The sequence below is a fragment of the Emys orbicularis genome, chromosome 11, assembly GCF_028017835.1.
Source record: "Emys orbicularis isolate rEmyOrb1 chromosome 11, rEmyOrb1.hap1, whole genome shotgun sequence".
Classification (NCBI taxonomy): Eukaryota; Metazoa; Chordata; order Testudines; family Emydidae; genus Emys; species Emys orbicularis.
In genome coordinates, this window is record NC_088693.1 from 36,456,212 (window position 1) to 36,474,869 (window position 18,658).

An 18,658-nucleotide genomic window follows, 5' to 3' on the forward strand; every position below is an offset into this window, starting at 1 on the left:
TAGGTTTACAAATTCTGTTACATGCCTGTAGGATTAAATCAAAGTTATTCAGAATTTAGACAGTGTGTAACCCACACCCCTCCTGGGTGTGGTGTTCTGTCCCATCTAGTGGCATCGAGACCACTTAGAGAGATAAAATGAGTCTGTTCTACAGCCTTAGCTAACAGTCAGTTGGCTTTTAGCTCATGCAGTAGAGGCTCATGCACTAAGCTCCAGAGGTCCGAGGTTTGATCCCATCTGCTGACGACCGGGGTCCGTCGGTGTTACAAGAGCTTATGCTACTTACATGGATCTTTTATCTAGACCTTTTTGGTGATCTTAAAACCAAAGAATTACATTAATATATTCTCCTTTCACTGGAGTTTGCCCTACATTAATAAGCTCTAGGAACTACCAGTTAAATGTAAATTTCAAATGAAGTGGACAACCCTGACTTTATTTTTGAAAACTTAATTAATGTAGACTAGGTTGGCTACATTATGCAGTGAAGATAGAAGGATGACTTCTGTTTTATACTAGTGGGTGAATGTCATTTCTACTGTACATTATATAAGTGTGTAAAAGATGTAACAAGATTTGGCTACAAATCACTCTAAACACAGCAAAAACATACTTCAAAAAAGCTAACTGACATTCCACAGTCAGTTTTTTTAAAATTGTTACTTTACTTACGCAAATGTAATAACAGTAAAATCAAGCCAGTTCCAGGGGTCTCGAAGAAAAGTAAAATGACCTATACAGAAGCCTCTTGCAAGAATTTTTATAAGGGATTCAAATGTATAAATTCCAGTAAAAGTGTACCTGAGAAAAAACGTCCAAACAAGAGTTAATGGCCCGAATCAATCAATAACATGTCAGTATAATCACAAGGAGAGTCATGCAAAAATATTAATTTTTAAATGCACTGCCTTTGCTGCCACTGGATCAAGTTTAGCAGACAGTTCATTAAACCTACACTACAAGATTCCAGTGCATTCTAACTAACATCACTTTTTTGTCCATCACCTTTATTTTTATTTTTTTTTAAAAAGTGAATTTAGAGCCCAAAGAATGTCGGGGTACAGAAAATCTGTTTAACTAAAGAAAAGTTACACCATGGACATCTGCAGTATAAGTCTGCATGCATCACTCTGTCGATGAGATACAACCCTTGCTACAGGACTAAACTCCTGCATCTGCACTGCATGAGTTGGCATGGACTTGAAGCAATATATAGGCAGCACATTCAGCACTTTATGAAGAGGGCTCTTCAGTTACCTCTGTAGCCAAGCAAGGAACAGCACTTACTGTTGGATTGCAAAGACAGTTCCAGCCAAAGAAAGTTGTTCACACAATGCAGGAGGACAAAAAAAATTATTATATCTATATTATATATAAACTTGCATGATAGCAAGTTTTCTCAACAAGAGTTGGGGACATTACTCACAAAAGGCAAATCCTCAAGTTAGAGTTATGCAGGTTGTCTCAAACTAGTGAAGATAAAATCTTTATACCTCCCTACAGAAACGTATCTTATGTATGACTAAATATATTACAGAAAAAATATTTTAGAAATGGTAAAGAAAGTTTAAATTATTTTTGATATTGCTATTTTTCATCTATATCTGTCTGTAAATTCAACATCCTTAGTTAGCATAAGTCCAAATGGACAGGGCTCAGAAGGTGAGAAAAAACAATATAAAGTAAAAGCTTTGTTATACCCCATGTTGGGGAATGGGGGGTGCTGGTAAGTCAAAAATTCTGGTTAAATAAGAGGGAGGGGGCTCAGGGCTGGGGTGCGGACTCTGGGAGGGAGTTTGGGTGCGGGAGGGGACTTGGGGCAGGGGATTGGGGTGTAGGAGGGTTTTTGGGGTGCTGGATCTGGGTGGTGCTCACCTTGGGCAGCTGCTCCCTTCAAGCAGCAACAGGTCCGGAGAGGCATGGCCAGGCGGCCTCTGTGCACTGCCTCTGCCCGCAGGTGCCGTCCCCACAGCTCTCTTTGGCCTCGGTCTCTGGCCAATGGGAGCTGCGGAGCCAGCGCTCATGGCAGAGGCAGCAAACAGAGCCCCCGTGGCTGTCCCTCCACCTAGGAGCATTGACCTCAGCCAATGGGAGCAGGGGGGGGGCGGCATCTGCGGGCGGAGGCAGCGCGCATTGCTACCTGGCTGCGCCTCTCCGAACATGTCAACGCTTACAGGGAGCCGCTTGAGGTGAGCACTGCCCAGATGTGACATCCCCCAAAACCCTTCCCATGCCCCAACCCCCAAATTCCCTCCCAGAACCCACGCCCTCACCCTCTCCCGAAAGGCCGGTTTATAGAGTTTTCCAGTTTGTAAAGTGCCAGATAACACAGCTTTTCTTGTACATTTTAAAAAATGTCTAAAAATGACCTAAAATTGCTTTTATTGTTTTTTTAAAAAGCAACAGAAACAACGTCAAGCCAATTTTCTTGCATCCAGGATTAAGAATGGGTGTTAGGTCTCAGAGATGGGCCTTCGAGCATGCCCTGAAATTGAGCTCCCTCTTTTATACTGAGAGGCTCCACTTCCCTTCTTGTCCACAGAGAGAGACAGTTTTTGAAAACAGGCAGATCCAAAGATGCTTAAGACTTTATTTATAAAAAACAACACCTTAAATTCCATCCTGAAACAAACAGGCAGCCCATGCAGATCAGGAAGCTCCAACGTCATGTGCTCCTTTGAGAAACACGACTTAATAAGAAGACTGCTGCATTCTGCACTTGTTTCACTTTCCAAATTGACTTGAGGTGTAGAGCACATTAGAGTGCACTGAAGTAATTCAGCATTGAGGAACAAGGCCTGGATTATAGTAGTAAGGGTCACATCTAATAAAAGCTATCACAATCTCCTGTCTGGATGAAGTTGAAGAAAGGCCTCCTGAGAGACTTTTGATATATGATTGTCTAATGGCAGCTGGCCATTAATATCATCCTCGGATTGTTAATGATGAACACACACTCAAGAAAAGCCTGGAAAATATGGTCCTCACCATAATTTCTGGAAGCTTCCCTCAACCTAACAGCTTCATCTCTGTCTTACATGGAGTAAGCTTCAGTTAGCTAGCTCTCATCCAAGTGTCACACATACACTGGATAAGACATTTGACAACACTAGCTGGTTGAATCAGATAGAGATCTAGGGATTGATCCAAAGCCTGCTGAAGTCAATAAGATCATGAGTAAATGCCCAACTCCAACCTCTAGAAATGATCAGGCAAGGAAGGAATGGAGCCACCCAAAAAAACAGACCCATCCACTCCCATTACAGTCTGAAAGCAAGTCAATAACACCTCATAATCAAGGACATCAAAGGCAGTTGACAGATCTAACAAAGTCATATGAACACTTGGGATCAGATTCTTGTCTAGGATCCATTCAGGATTGGAGTGGAAGAGTGAGGGAGCAAATTATAGCTCCTTTATGCTTTGGGCTGATCTGTATTGACACTAGAGACTGTGTTCTAGGTGAGAATTGATGAAGTGCACCACACTCGGTCTTGTTCCTATACTGTGGACTACAGTGGGACTAGCAGAGGTTTTTAGAAAATGGTCCTGGGAGGAGTTGCCCTTTCATGGAAGTGTCTTGGAGGAATATTTTATTTTCCCTTTGTGGAAGACTTTTAAGAGATCAGGAATTAGATACATTGGCAAGACCCATCAGGGAAAAATGGTAAGGCATGTACGTGCCATTTGCTTGAATTCAAGTCAGTGACCCATTTTTAATTTTTATATTTAAAGAAAAGTAGGTGGTTCAAGAGAGCCGAGAAAAGCATTTTAGGGAGACAAATAGTATTATTTTTCTTCTGAATAGCTATCTTCCTTCTAAGTAAAAGAGGAACATATCTCAGTAGATAAATGGTTTATGCAAACAGTGAAGAGAACTTTGTATTGCTAAAATTATAGCAATGTCACAGCCTTGCTTCCACCAGAGTCTGCCATGCATAATATGTGGTGATTCGAGCTAAAGAGAGCTGGGTGACAAAGCAAAGACCTAATTTTAGAAATAAATATATAAATTAATTAAAGGTTCAGCTATTGATACATCATGTTACATTTTCAAAGCACTGTACAAACATTAATTAGCTAATTGTCAACATCTCTGTGAAGCAAATATATACTTTATAACATCATTTTTACTTACTCTACATTCTTTGCCCAATCTGGAGGATTATTCAATGTCATAAATACACAGTTAGTCAGAATAGTGCACATAATAAGTATGCTGAATAATGTAGATTTTAGTCAAGGAACATATGATGACAAGTTAAATGCAAGAAACTATATCCCATGAAATGTAAGCAGTTTCCCAGGATATGGGCTGTTAATAAATGTATATGATACAAATTAAGGAATTTCATAAAAGTAACTGTCAATTAAAGTTATAAGAAAAACGTTAAAACAATGGCTGCTAATGCTAATTCTGTATTCTAGGAGTATACAGTATCTTTTTCTTCCACTGAATTTAATTGGTGGTTCAATCAATGTGATTAATTTAATTCAGATTCACCGTAAGAGGAGGAATTAAGAACAGAAACATATTTAAATATTAAAACAACCCAATGTTACTAAATATTAAAAACAGACCCATTCTAAACAAACCACATGAAAAGGATATGAATGAACCAAAATCTTGATAGCTGCTTTTCTAAGAGGATGGAAAGGAGATAAAATGTACAAGGCAGGTGTGGCATTGAATCGGAAGATTGCCTTCCCTCTATTCAATACTATAAAAGTCTGGAAAAAGGAAAATATACACTTAGAAAGTATGAACAAACATTTTCAATCTCAATTAAGCAATTTTCACTGTTAGTTATGTTTATGTTGCCTGATACATAGCATTGCTGTAAACACACAGTTTGAGTCTGCTGCTGTTATTCACGTTAATCGTCCCATTTACTTTTCATGGTTTAATGGAACTACTCACACAAACAAGCATCAGGTCATAAATTTCAGCAGGAATAGTAATAATAAAAAAGATATTCATGGTCTCACTCTTTCTTTTAAAATAAATCTTTATTTCTACATTTACCTGATATATGATAGAGTAATCCAAACTGGGGGCAAAGTATTAGACAGACAGACTCTCTCTCTCTCTGAGAAATATAATTCAGACGATTACAGTGTAATCAAACAGTACTTTAACCTCTCTCTTTAAAGGTGAAATTTGAACCCAATGATATTAGTGATACGCAGGGTCCAATTGGGAATGTCCAAAGAGGAACTTTAGCTCTCAAATAATACCTGTTTTGAACACCTGAATGGCCATTTGCACAAGTCAAGCACTTTCTGATATTAGGTTCATCTTACTTAATCATTGCAGCACTTCAGAATTTTGTAGCAGAGACACCCTGGTGTTTTATGGATTTATTGTCTTCTCAGTGGCACAATGTAACTACCATTAGGACTGTTCTATAAACATTTTTGAACTGGTAGATACTTGGGAGACAGAGTCAAACAGAGTCACAGAGAAACTGTAGGATATTTTGTGACTATTTTCCTTGTTCATATTTCTAGAATTCTGCCTGCTACTATTGTCAGATTGAGAAACTGATTTTTTCTGGCTCGTGTTATTTTCTTTAAAATTGAAGTTATATTTTTTCCTTTGATCCTTTAAGTTTACTTTTGATCCAATAAGACTATTAAATTCCAGTACTTAATTGGGAGGAAGTCATTCTTCTTCTTTCACTATTTCATGTTGTTTATATCTTCTTACTTGTAGATTCCATCCTACACAGATGGTGTATGGATTTAATTATAGGCTATAACCTGTTCCTAAATTATAAATTCCCTCCTTCTCCTTAATGGGATAATGCTTTATTCCATCAATTTCTTCCTGATTATGTATTTAAAGCATTATTTTATTATTTTGTGTTCATTTCTGCACAGCCACAATTTGTTTCTAATTTTGTTTTCTTTTTTCAAACTAATTTCAGCTTTGTTTCACAATCTTCTGCATCAACTTCCCATTTTGCATTCTCTCAAGATTTCTTCCCCTCCTCCCCCATCTCATCATCAGTCTATGGCTTCCAAAGTCACCTTGGTAGTCTTCTTCTATTGGTACTATTTCTAATATGGGAAAGTCAATTTTCCAGTTGGAAATGTATGTTTTAAAAAAAAATCTTTAAGTTTCCTCTTCACAGGCCTGATTCTGTAAACACATACAAGGTCAGTGTCTTTACTCATGTGAGTAGTCCCATTGATATCAATGGCATACTTACAGCAGTAGAATTATTTACTTGTGTAAGTATTTGCAGAATTGAGCTGCACAACTAACTACATCTCTTATTTCACCACTTAACCTCAAGTATTCAGAAAGGAAAAGGACAGCTAATTAGCTGAAACAATCCTTTCACTGAAATTATTCAACATATATACAGAAACACAGAGAAGTTTGAAGAATCAGCAAAATATAGATTACATGTGTTCTGTAGCTCCTCTAAATCAAGTGTAAATAGTACTCTCTCCCAGCTTTTTCAATGCCTAGTTGAAATCTGCACTTGGATATAGAGAAGCTGCCTACATACGAACCCAAGCAAGACTAAGGTGATTCTAGTGGGAAGAGTGCAGAACTTTAAAGAACTTCCCTCCTCTAACATTCCTATTACTGAGGACATTTGACTTCAGATTGTTTCATCAGCTTGCAGCTTTGGGGTCCTTTGGGGGTCAAATTTACTAGATGCCTAAATAGACATGGTTTTAAAAACCATCCACTTCCATAAGAACTGGCCTATCAGACTCAGACCTAGCTACAATGGTGCATGCATTTGTAACCTCCATGTGTGATTATTGTAATTCTTATCTAAAACTGAAACCACCTGCCCTGAAATAGCACTATCTGGTATAAAAAGCAGCATCCCAATTGCTTAGTAATGCAGGTTGTATGAGCAGATTACCCCAGTACTCCACGCGCTATACTTGTTCTTTACTGAACACAGGGTCCAATTCAAGGTGCTTTTCATAAGACTAGCCCTAGGTACCCAAGAGATCAATTCTTCCTCTGCATCCATGATCTCCCATGACAGCTACATTTCACCTGAAAAATGAAACTGTTAACCAACAGGGGAAGGCTTGCAAGTACTGGAGGGACAACTTTTATAGCAGTGGACCTAAGCTGTTTGTTTATAAACTTATGCAGCCTTAACAGGATCCTGTCAAGTTCAAATTTAGCTTAATATTTAGTAAAACAAGCATTTATAAAACCAAAGATCAACAGCAATGTTTAGTAATAGGTCATGTTGACTGGTCTTTACATATTTACAACAGAATATATGAAAGTTTTAGTAGGGCTTAGTAGAAAACAAGGAATTTTCTTCACTGGTGTCAGGCTTTTATATTGATCCCAAACCAATTAGTTATAGTCATTAACCATTTACTTTCATATAAATGTATATTATTCATGAGGGAATAAGGCAGAGGGATGCTAGCTCTTATTTACTTGTCTCTTTCTATGTAGAACCAATAACAGCTAGTTAATAAGTATTAATACCTCTGAAGTTCATGCTACCTTACATATACAATAGGCTTTATTTGTTTAACCTGTCAATTTCATTTCAAGAGCAATTTTCAATAACTGATATATCCAATTCATTTTCCAATTTTAAAATTATGCTATAACACTTCACTGATCTTTTGAATTTCTAGTACAGGTAATGATAAGCTATTTTCCTGATACTTTCCCTTAATTTAGAACTAATTATTTCTCACTAACCAGAATATGGTTTCTAATTAAAATGTCAGTTTTGATATACTTGTTCTAAGTTTTGTAAAATCTGGCTTGACAGAATTTAATTGGGATTTGTGTGAGGAACTCCATGTGTACATAAGGGACTAGAATTCCCACACATGCATGGCACTGGATTGCAGTGCAGACCATCTACAGGTGCTATTCCAGCCTAAGGAACAGAATACTGGCTACTGTTCCTCCATATACCAAACCCCAGGGTGCTTCCCAGCATCTACACCTTGGTACTCATATAATGAGCGAAAACCTTAGCTACCAATGCTGGCCTATTTGAAATTGGTGTGGAGACTTCCTCTGCATGGTCGTTCTGCCAGCAGCTACCTGCACAGCTGTAACAAATTGCAAGGGGCACAGAGGACCTTGTGCAAGACCTCTGCACTTGGGTGAATAGTAGGGCTTGTCTTCATTACCGGAGTAAGTCGACCTAAGTTACTCTACCCCAGCTATGTGAATAATGTAGCTGGCATCGACATAGCTTAGCTCGACTTACCCCGGTGTCTTCACTGCATTGCGTCGACCAGAGAGCACTCTGCCATCCATTTAGTGGGTCTAGACCTTCTAAATCGACCCCTGCTGCATCGATTGCAGCAGTGTCAATCTCCCTGTAGTGAAGCCCAGCCTGTAGCCTTAGTATACTGTACTAGCCTTTATACTATATATAAACTAATATAACAGTCCAAATGACAGGTATGTAACGGCAGGCCCTAAGTAACTGCATACACCCAATTCTATGCATGAACACACATGCACAGGAACAGGACCACTAAGTTCAGGGAGCAGGAACTAGGAAACAAACAAGAACAGGGAGCAGGAAGCAATAAGCAGGAATATAATGCTGCTGCCCCCCTCCCCTTAATTTCCTTCCCTTCTTCCCAAAATCTCAGTGGTGCTTTGCAGGAGGCACCAAGTGATACCTCTGATTCAGCTTAGGAGATGGATCCTGTTGCTGTGGCACAACTTCCCAACTGGCCACATGACATCATATACTGAAAGAGTGTCCTCTTCCCTATCTGTTCTCCTTTCAGTAGCAGTACATCTCGCTGGTTAAGATGATGTTCTCCCTGTGGTAAATATACTCACCATGCTCCATACCCTGCAGCCCACAAGATCACAGCATAAGTATCTAAAACACTTCCAGATCCTCGCCTAAGAGATACTTCTTCTCCAGGATAGAATGCATGGAGTCTTGCATGGATATGCTCTCTGAGACTTGCATATTTCCTAATGACATGAATCAGCTTTGAGAATGGCGAAGGGATGGGATGAACCTCTTTCATCAGCATAGACAACTTGGTTTTCACAGGTCAGCTGAAGAGCCAATAGAATGGGGTTTCTCCAATACTTTCATGAGGCATACTCTGAACATCCTCTAAACCATGACACAGTGCAACAGGGAAGGATGTATCTTGACATTCCTCCAGCATGCCATCTACATGCTACTTCAGAGTCCCATGCAGTCTCTCCACTATCCCACTTCTTTGAGAATAGTACACAGCAATTTATAATGCACTGTACCAATACCTGTCAGAAAAACCTTCAAATTCTCTTGATACAAAAGGTGTCCCCCTTATCTGAAACATCGTAAATAAAGTGGTTAGGAAAGAAATGAGCTCCTTTGAGGTGTCTTGTGAAATTATGACTGCAAAGGGGTAACGTGAGTAATAGTCTATAATGGTCAACAGTGCCACACAGTCCAATTGAGCAGCCTATAACATACACTTCAATTCTCTCCCATGGTCTGTCTATGACTATCAGTTACAAAGGAGCCAGTAGTTCTATGCATTGTGCAAGCTAAGCATGCCTTCACACAACAATCTATATCTGAATGCAGCCTTGCCCACCAAGCATAACTATGCAGAAGTTCCTTCATCTTTGTAACTCCCAAGTGTCCTTCACGAGCCACATCCAGGCCTGTTTGTTGCAACGCTGCTGGGATGATCTCCCAGCCTCCTCTCCATGTCAAGTAGCACGTCTTTAACATGGGCTCAGAACAAATTTTATAGAATACAGACAAAATTTTCTTAAGGACTGGATCCATCCAGTCCACTTGTACCTTGCACAGTTCACCATCTTGAAGAGTGGGGTCAAGCAGTCTGCCTTAAGTCAATTGGCATATCTTTCAGTAAAAAGCATATAGTGTACTCTGCTGTTTCTGCATATGAGGGTGCCAAACAAGCAGAATTTCTTCCAAGAGTGTAGACATGTAAGTTACACCTTTTATTTGATGTGTACCAAATCAAAGTCATACTGCTGCAACTGAATAAACCACGGCAGCAGTCTTACACTCAGCAGGTCAATGGCTTCATACCAGAGGCCCAAAATAGGCACATGATCAGTTTCTAAGGTGAAATGTCTTTCCACTAAGTTGACTTTGAAGCATACAATAGCAAAAGCCATAGCCAAGAATTTTAGATCAATCTGGGAATACTTTGCTTCCATCGAGATAAGAGTATAGGATGCAAATATAACCAGCCATGCCTCCTAGAGCACAACTGCACCGGTCACGAATTACATGCATCAGTCTGAATCATTACGGGTTTCCATGGATCAAAATAAGCATGGGATTGGATCCCACAGAAGGCTTGATGCAGGGTTTCAAAACACTGCTTTGCTTCTTTAGTCCAAAAGAATTGTCCCCGGCCCTGTTAAATTCCACAGCAACTTGGCAAAGACACTAAAATGGAGGAGAGGATGGTCTCCTATGTATTAAGCCAGGGCAAGGAATGAACATAAACTGCTATGATCAGTGGGTAATGGTAGCGAAACAACAACTTGTAGCCTTTCAGGTGTCAGTTTCATACCATTGGCTGACAGAGAATGCTTAGAAACGCTACAGGATCTTTTGCAAAACTGCACTCGACCACATTCAGCTTTTTGCCAGCTTACTGGAGTCAAGTTAGCACCTGATCCAGAATAGTGTTATGCTCAGGAAGGGTCTTTGGAAAGACGACAGTGTCATCCAAATATCAATATGCACCCTAGATATTATCAAGGAGCTGAGAGACCACTCTCTGAAATACCTTAGGAGCAGAGACTAAGCCAAAAAGGAGTCGTTGATACCAGTACCTCCCAAATGGCATGCTGAAAGTCAATAACCACTGCGAACTTTCAGCCACAGGTATCTGCCAATAATCGGATTGGTAATCCAGCACAACAAAAACCCAGCATGTCATCTCTTTGAAGGTTAGCAATTGAAACTATTCACATTTCACGTACTTATTAAGTACCCTAAAATCTGTGCACTTCAAGTGTCACCATTTTTCTTGTATACAATCACATGGGTAAACTACAGTCTGTGAGCCCTTCCATCTCCCAAATGATACCATTAACTTTCATGAGCTGCAATTCTGCTCAGATCTCGTCCACAAGTGCAGGAGATACACAACATGCAGGCAGTGCAAAGGGCTTGGTGTTTGAATCCAACTGCAGAGAATACACATATCCCATGGACAAAACACTATTACCATTAAATAAATCATTGGGTCTCTGAACAATACACTGGGTATCCCTTTCTATTCTGGCTGACATAACCACAGGTTAGGTGTCCTGTGTTAATTTATGCATAACACCAAGCTGCAAGCAGAGATCATAGGACAGTAATGGAACAGCATCTGTAGCCCCGCCTTTAACAATGTAAACTTTGAAGTCAAGGCTATGCCTTTGTAGAGCCCAGAGGTTACAGCTTCACCCACTGTCTGTAAAACATACAAATTTCCAAGCTTTTAGAATAATTGTAGTCAGGCTAATGTCCAGATTAGTGTTCTCCCCTCTGGGTTAGTTCATAATCTCAACACCTTTGTCCACCATGAACTTCAGCAGTGTACCATTAATTTCTACAATACAGGATACCAGCTCTAGCACCTTGCCATATGAGAAGATCATAAAGAAAATATCAGAGTCCTGGGTAAAGGTGATCTAATGCAACTTCACATTCACGGTATGCACTTGAGGTCTCAGATCATTGTGAAACAGTGTACAACAGCACACTAGTGTCAAGTGTCCTTCCTTCCCACAAGACCAGCACATAGCAGTTCTACCTAGACAGGCCAGGAAATTGGCCAAGTGATCCATACTACTATAGTGGAAACACTGAGGAGCTGTCAACTTTCGTTGCCGAAGCTGTAGGGCAGAAGTACGTGTGTCATGTGATTCTGGAAGATGGAAGTAGGAGGAGTGGCTGATGGTTTAAGCGTAGACAAAAAGGTAGCAGCAGTCTGAGACACAGAACCCCTTTCATCTTGAGCCCTCTCAAATGCCTCACTCTTAACAACCGTGGGATCAAAAGTTAGAATTCTAGCATCTTCAGCCAGTAACCATTTGCCCAACTGGTCATTTGCTACATCAATCACAAAAATATCCCTGAGCATGATCATCATACAATCCGCAAATTCACAGACCTAAGCCAACCACTGCAAACATGCAAACTCATATACAGTTTTGTTGGGCTGCTGTCGACCATCAAAAAACATTTTCCTCTTTAGCAGAACAGAATCTCCAGTCCCAAAATACTTGTTGAGATTCTGCACAGCCTGCCTTCTCCCCTGAGCATGCCACGTTCCCGCTTCTCCCCCCTCCCTCCCACAGCTTGTTATGCCACAAAACAGCTATTTCGCGGTGGCAAGCGCTGGGAGGAGAAGCGGGGATGCAGTGCGCTCAGGGTAGGAGGCGGAGGCAGAGGTGAGCTGGGGCGGGGCAGGGAGCTTGACTGCCGGTGGATGCACCCACCAATTTTTCCCCGTGGGTGCTCCAGCCCCGGAGCATCCACGGAGTCAGCGCCTATGGTAATTACCATGAACCAGATAAGTCAGCAACAGCCTGAACAACAAACAGTATAACTGTCCAAATGCCAGGTATGTAGCAGCAGGCCCTGAGTAACTGCATATATCCAACACTATGTGTACACACATGAACTGGAACACTGAGTCCAGGGATCAGGAGCCAGGAAACAAACAGGAACAGGGAGCAGGAAGCAATAAGCAGGAAGGCAAACCACTCCCCCTCCCCAACTCAGATGGCAAGAACTCTGAGGAATATATGGCCATCACTGAAAAGCAGTGTATCCTACCAAAAACGGAACATTTACAAATAAATTCATACTGTGGCCACAAAAATCAATTTGTGTCTGTGACATCACAGGACGTACATAATTTTCATTGAGGCTGCCAAGCTGGCCACTCCCATGCTACAGGTTTTAAAGTCTAACAGTGCATTAAATTCAACAGGTACAGCATAAAAATAGGCTTAGTAAATAGCTACCTTTTTATTGATGTAATATGGGTCCAGGTCCTCCAAGGGTTCGGACACCATTCCCGGAGGTATGTCGCTATAAATAAATGGGAGTGTCTTTCCTGCTTCCAAGTCACTATTTGGCTTTGGGCCATTTTCTTCATTGACATCATCATCTTTATGGTCTTCTTTGAGACGATTAGCCTTTTCTTCAGCGATACGTTGTTCAATAGCTGCAACAGACTCTCTAGTGAAGTAGAAGAAGCTGTCAGGTCCCGGTGGTACCAGCAGTGCCTGCGCCATCTTTTCATTCTGCAAATTTTAATTAACGTTTAGCCTCTTGTATAAGAAAGTTCTAGAGAAACAGAAGAAAAAAAAAGTTAGGAAAACAAGAATTCAACAGAAACAAAAATCAAAACACTCCCTGGGGTTTATTTAATGACTTATCTGGTTTTACTTACCAACAACTGAAAATGCAAATATTTGAGACACTGGACATCCACTATAACTGATAGCAGATTACTTTCCACTCTGCTTTAAAAATATCAAATATATGTTGAACCAATACTAAAGACTTGTCTACATGAACATTAAGTCCACAGGAAGCTGGGGGTGAATCTACCCTGCAGCGCTCTAACTGTCCATATAGACCAGAGGTGGGCAAACTATGGCCTGTGGGCCACATCCGGCCCGCGGGACCGTCCTGCCCGGCCCTTGAGCTCCCGGCCAGGGAGGCTACCCCCAGCCCCTCCCCTGCTGTCCCCTCTCCCCCACAGTCTCAGCGCACCACGCCGCCAGTACTCTGGGTGGCGGGGCTGCGAGCTCCTGCTGCTCTGAGTGGCATGGTAAGGGGGCTGGTAGCGGGCAGGTTGGATAAGGGGCAGAGGGTCCCGGGGGCCAGTCAGGGGACAGGGAGCAGTGGTGGTTGGATGGGACAGAGGTTCTGGGGGGGGTGTCAGGAGACGGGGGGGTTGGATAGCCGTGGGAGTCCTGGGGGGCCTGTCAAGGGGCAGGGTGTGGATAGAGGTCGGGGAAGTCAGGGGACGGGGGGGGGGTTGGATAGGGCAGTCAGGGGACAAGGAGTAGGGGGGGTTGAATGGGTTGGGAGTTCTGAGGAGGGCAGTCCGGGAACAGGGAGCAGGGGGGGTTGGATAGGGGATGGGGTCCCGGGGGAGTGATTAGGGATGTGGAGTCCCAGGAGGGGCTGGTTAGGGGACAAAGAGCAGGGGGGTTGGATGGGTGGGGAGTCCCAGGAGGGGGCGGTTAGGGGACAAGGAGCAGGGGGGTTGGATGGGTGGGGGGTTGAGGGGGCAAGAAGTGGGAGGGGGCGGGGGCCAGGCTGTTTGGGGAGGCACAGTCTTCCCTACCCGGCCCTCCATACAGTTTCGCAACCCCCATGTGGCCCTTGGGCCAAAAAGTTTGCCCACCCCTGATATAGACCTTGCTGATGCACATTAACAGTTCAGTTGACCTAGTCCAATCTAGAGGATTAGAACAAAGACCATTAACAAATTGTTAATGCACATAAGCAGGGTCCACACAAACATTTAAACTGTGGCAGACTAGTGTCTATTAGATTCACCCCCCAGCTGCAAACTATTTGTTTGTGTAGTTAAGCCCTAATATTCAAATATATTTAACTATTCATCATGAGATGTACTTCTTAATCTTTCATACTTCTTGATAAAATGAAAACAGTACAGTAACTCCTCACTTAATGTTGTAGTTATGTTCCTGAAAAATGAGACTTGAAGCGAATCCAATTTCCCCTTAAGAATTAATGTAAATAGGGGGGATTAGGTTCCAGGGAAAAAAATTTTTGCCAGACAAAAGGCATTATATACATTTTAAACAATCAATATAATACAGGTATTAAACAGGCTGGCAACCCCCTCCCCCCCCCCATCAGCTCCCCTGACCCACCCCCCCAGCGGACCCCGTGGATCAGCGCCTTCCCCCTGCTCCCCTCGCTTCCTGCCCACAGCAATCAGCTGGTTTGCAGTGTTCAGGAGGCAGGGGAGGGAGGGGGGAAGAGCAAGGACGTGGCGCACAGCCTCCCCTCTCCCTACCCATCCCCCCCCCCGCCTCCTGCCTGCGGCAATCAGCTGGTTTGCAGTGTTCAGGAGGCAGGGGAGGGAGGGAGGGGGAGCCTGCGCGCCGCATCCTTGCTCCTCCCCCCTCCTCCCAGCCTCCTGAATGCCTCAAACCAGCTGTTTGCCGCGGGCAGGAGGCAAAGGGAGCAGAGGGAAGGCACTGATCCACGGGGTCCGCCGGCAGGTGGGAGGCGCCGCAGGGGGCATAGGGGAGCTGATGGGGGCTGCCAGCTGTGGACAAAGCAGGCAGCCAAACGACATTATAGCGGAGCATTGCAAAACTTCAAACGAGCATGTTCTGTAATGGAGCAGGGACGTAAGATCGAAACAACGTTAAGCGAGAGGATATTAAGTGGGGAGTTACTGTACTCTTTTTTGTTAATCATCACCATGATGAATGCTGCAAACCTCAAATGCAACAGTACAAATGTCAGAAAACAGGAACAGTGTCATATATTTCAGTAACTAAGAACAGATAAAATGTGCACGTTATCTACACTACTGGGGTAAGTCGACCTAAGTTACACTACTACTACTACTACTACTTCTACTGAGGTAGATTAGGTTGACTTACTGCGGTGTCTACACTGCGCCGCATTGACAGGTGATGCTCTCCCATCGACTTATCTTACTCCTCTCGTTCCGGTGGAGTACCGGAGTCGACCAGAGAGTGCTCTGCAGTCGATTTAGAGCATCTTCACTAGACCCGCTAAAACAACCCCTGCTGCATCGATCATAGCAGCGTCGATCCCCGGTAAATGTAGACATGGCCCTAGTCCACTCAAGTGGCACACTTGATGTTTTCTGCAAGCCTATTAACAGTAATACACAGATGTGGACTGTGCTTGCTAATGTAAATTTCCTATTGTCTCAGACACCACAGAAAGAAATACAAGACACCAGGAATGTGGTTTGTTTAACACACCTTGCAACTATCCAGCAATAATTCATCCTGCCTTTGTAATCTGTTCCACCTGGTGGAGGGCCACTGCCAGCCAGCCACCCATCCACCTGGTCAACCTGTTCCAGCACTGCTGCTGGGACCCCATTGCTCTCCTCTTTTACCAGCGTTAAGGCCATGGGGAAGAGAGAGTTTTCTCCTCCCTAAGGGCACGTCTTAGATAGATTTGTTCTAATCCTCTAGATAGCAATCGGTCTATCGGGGATCGACTTATCACGTCTAGTGAAGACGCGATAAAATCGATCCCTGATCGCTCTGCCGTCGACTCCGGAAATCCACCGTGGCAAGAGGCGGCAGCGGAGTCGACGGCGGCGCGGCAGCAGTCGACTTGCCGCCGTCCTCACAGCCAGGTAAGTCGACCTAAAATACGCCACTTCAGCTACGCTATTCACGTAGCTGAAGTTGCGTATCTTAGGTCAACCCCCCGCTGTAGTGTAGACCTAGCCTAAGGCAGACATAGGAGCCCCATCCCCATTCCCCAAGTTCTTTCAGAGATGCTTTCTCCTAATCTACTTCATTGGGGAATTGGCCCACTATGGAACGAGCAACTGCACTGGACACTTGGCAAATTTCAACAAAATGAATTTAACAACCTACCCTATGCACTGAGTTCTTGGGCTGCTGTGGGGAAGTGAAATAACCCCACCCTGTGAGGGAAAATTTCCTTCCCAGCCCCAAACAAATGGCTAGCAGAAGCCCACTGCAAGGCCCGCCAAACCAGTCCTACCCTAATGTCATAGGGAGGAGGAGGCTTTTCTTCCTAGCAAAGAAAGCTTTCCCCTTGGATGCATAGGAACCAACAAACGTATGTACACCCTCCTGTACACCCAATCAATCAGTCACAAAGCTCCTGCCCTCAGGCCCATTGGGGGGGGCGGGGGTGCACATCTTAAAGGGGCCAAAGCTTCCTCATCTCTGAGGCTAGAAAAAGGATGGAAGGTATGGTGTAAACCCCTGTTCACCGCACACTACTTCTCTGCTTCTTTGCCCAGGAAGTCAGCCTGACATTATTATAGTACTTTAAATACTTGGATTGTTTTTAAAATAAGCATATTATAAAGAATTAAATAAATGAATGTGATTCTCTCCCAGTACAATGTATTTCTTTGAGTCTCTGCTAATCAAGGCAATAGCTTAATAAGCATGTTTTCTAACTCCAGCAGGGTGTACAAATTAAAAGTATTCCACTATAATAGAGGTATTGTATTTCCACACTGTTCTATACAATGTGTAATATTAAACAGTCTCAAAAAACCTACCAATATGCAGGTTTTCATAATATGGTATTAATCTGCAGTACTTATACTTCATATGTCATGTATTATACTAATAACCTAATAATTTGCTTTGGTTTTAAGGGTAATTTGTGTAGTAACAATAAATCTAACACCTTTTTGGACTCTCATAATTCCCTATGGTCTTGTTACGCTGAATGATTGTTACATAATTATTAAATTTTCATTCTTTTCAATTTTATGTAATTGTTTGACAAACAAAGGAGTTTAAAGAGAGGAGCCTAGGGCAGAGTTTGGATTTGCCTTGGTTTGCCATGGCAACACTTTCACCTTCCTGGTGGCAATCTTACCCTCCCTCCGAGTGATGTGTAATGTTGAGGTTTGTACAGGTGTGATGATAATAGCTGTTAATCTCCAGATCTCCAAAATACAACATTATTCAATATAAACCTCTAAAGCTGACCAAGCCATTAGAAGTCTGGTTGGCGGCATAGCGGGGTTAAGGCAGGCTCCCTGCCTGGCTCCACGCAGCTCCCAGAAGCTGCCAGCATGTCCCTCCGGTCCCTAGATGCAGGGGTGGCCAGGGAGGCTCCGCGCGCTGCCCCCGCCCCAAGCGCCAGCTCTGCAGCTCCCATTGGCCAGGAACTGCAACCAATGAGAGCTATGGGGGCAGTGCACCTGCGGGCGAGAGCAGTGTGCGGAGTCACCTGGCCACACCTCCGCCTAGTAGCCAGAGGGACATGTCGCCACATCCCGGGAGCTGCCTGAGGTAAGCAACGCCCAGAGCCCACACCCCGAATCCCCTCCTGCACCCAAGTTACCTCCCAGAGCTTGCTCCCCACATCCCACTCCCCTGCCCCAGCCCTGAGCCCCCTCCAGCACCCCAAACCCTTCATCCCTGGCCCCATACCCCCAGCTGGAGCCCTCACCCCCTCCCATAATCTAGCCCCTGCCCCAGCCAGGAGCCCCCTCCCGCATCCTGAACCTCTCATTTCTGTCCTCACCCCGGAGCCTGTATGCCCAGCCAGAGCCCTCACCCCATTCCTCTCTTCAACCCCCACTCCAGCCCAGAGCCCCCTCCTAGATTCCAAACCCCACCGCCTCTGATTGGAGCCCCCTCCTGTACCCCAAAACCCTTCATCCCTGGCTCCATGCCCCCAGCTGGAGCCCTCACTCCCTCCCACAATCTAGCCCCTCCCCCAAAATTGCCCCTTAAATCACAAAACAGTGCCAATTCTCAAAATAATTTTACAATTACATAATATACATTCATATATTTCAAAATCTGAGTATTACATTTAATAAATCTCACTTAAACGGCTATTATTTACATTGGTGAGTGAAGTAACATTTTCCCTTTGGCAGTGAATAAATATTACTCTTAAGTACTGCAGATTCATCCATC

At 43.3% G+C, this 18,658-nt stretch overlaps 1 protein-coding gene across 12 annotated transcripts in view; it reads right to left on the bottom strand.

Moving 5' to 3' along the window:
- LOC135885529 (sodium channel protein type 2 subunit alpha-like) overlaps nt 1–13,267 on the bottom strand; it is a 165,932-nt gene extending 152,665 nt beyond the window's left edge. For all 12 annotated transcript variants that reach the window (XM_065413270.1, XM_065413276.1, XM_065413275.1 and 9 more), the window contains exons 1-4: nt 12,995–13,267; nt 4,613–4,731; nt 4,139–4,228; nt 673–801 (exon numbers count right to left, since the gene is read on the bottom strand). In XM_065413270.1, the coding sequence (XP_065269342.1) occupies nt 673–801; nt 4,139–4,228; nt 4,613–4,731; nt 12,995–13,267 (611 nt within the window). The remainder of the gene's footprint in view (nt 1–672; nt 802–4,138; nt 4,229–4,612; nt 4,732–12,994) is intronic.
- Nucleotides 13,268–18,658: the final 5,391 nt, after the last annotated feature.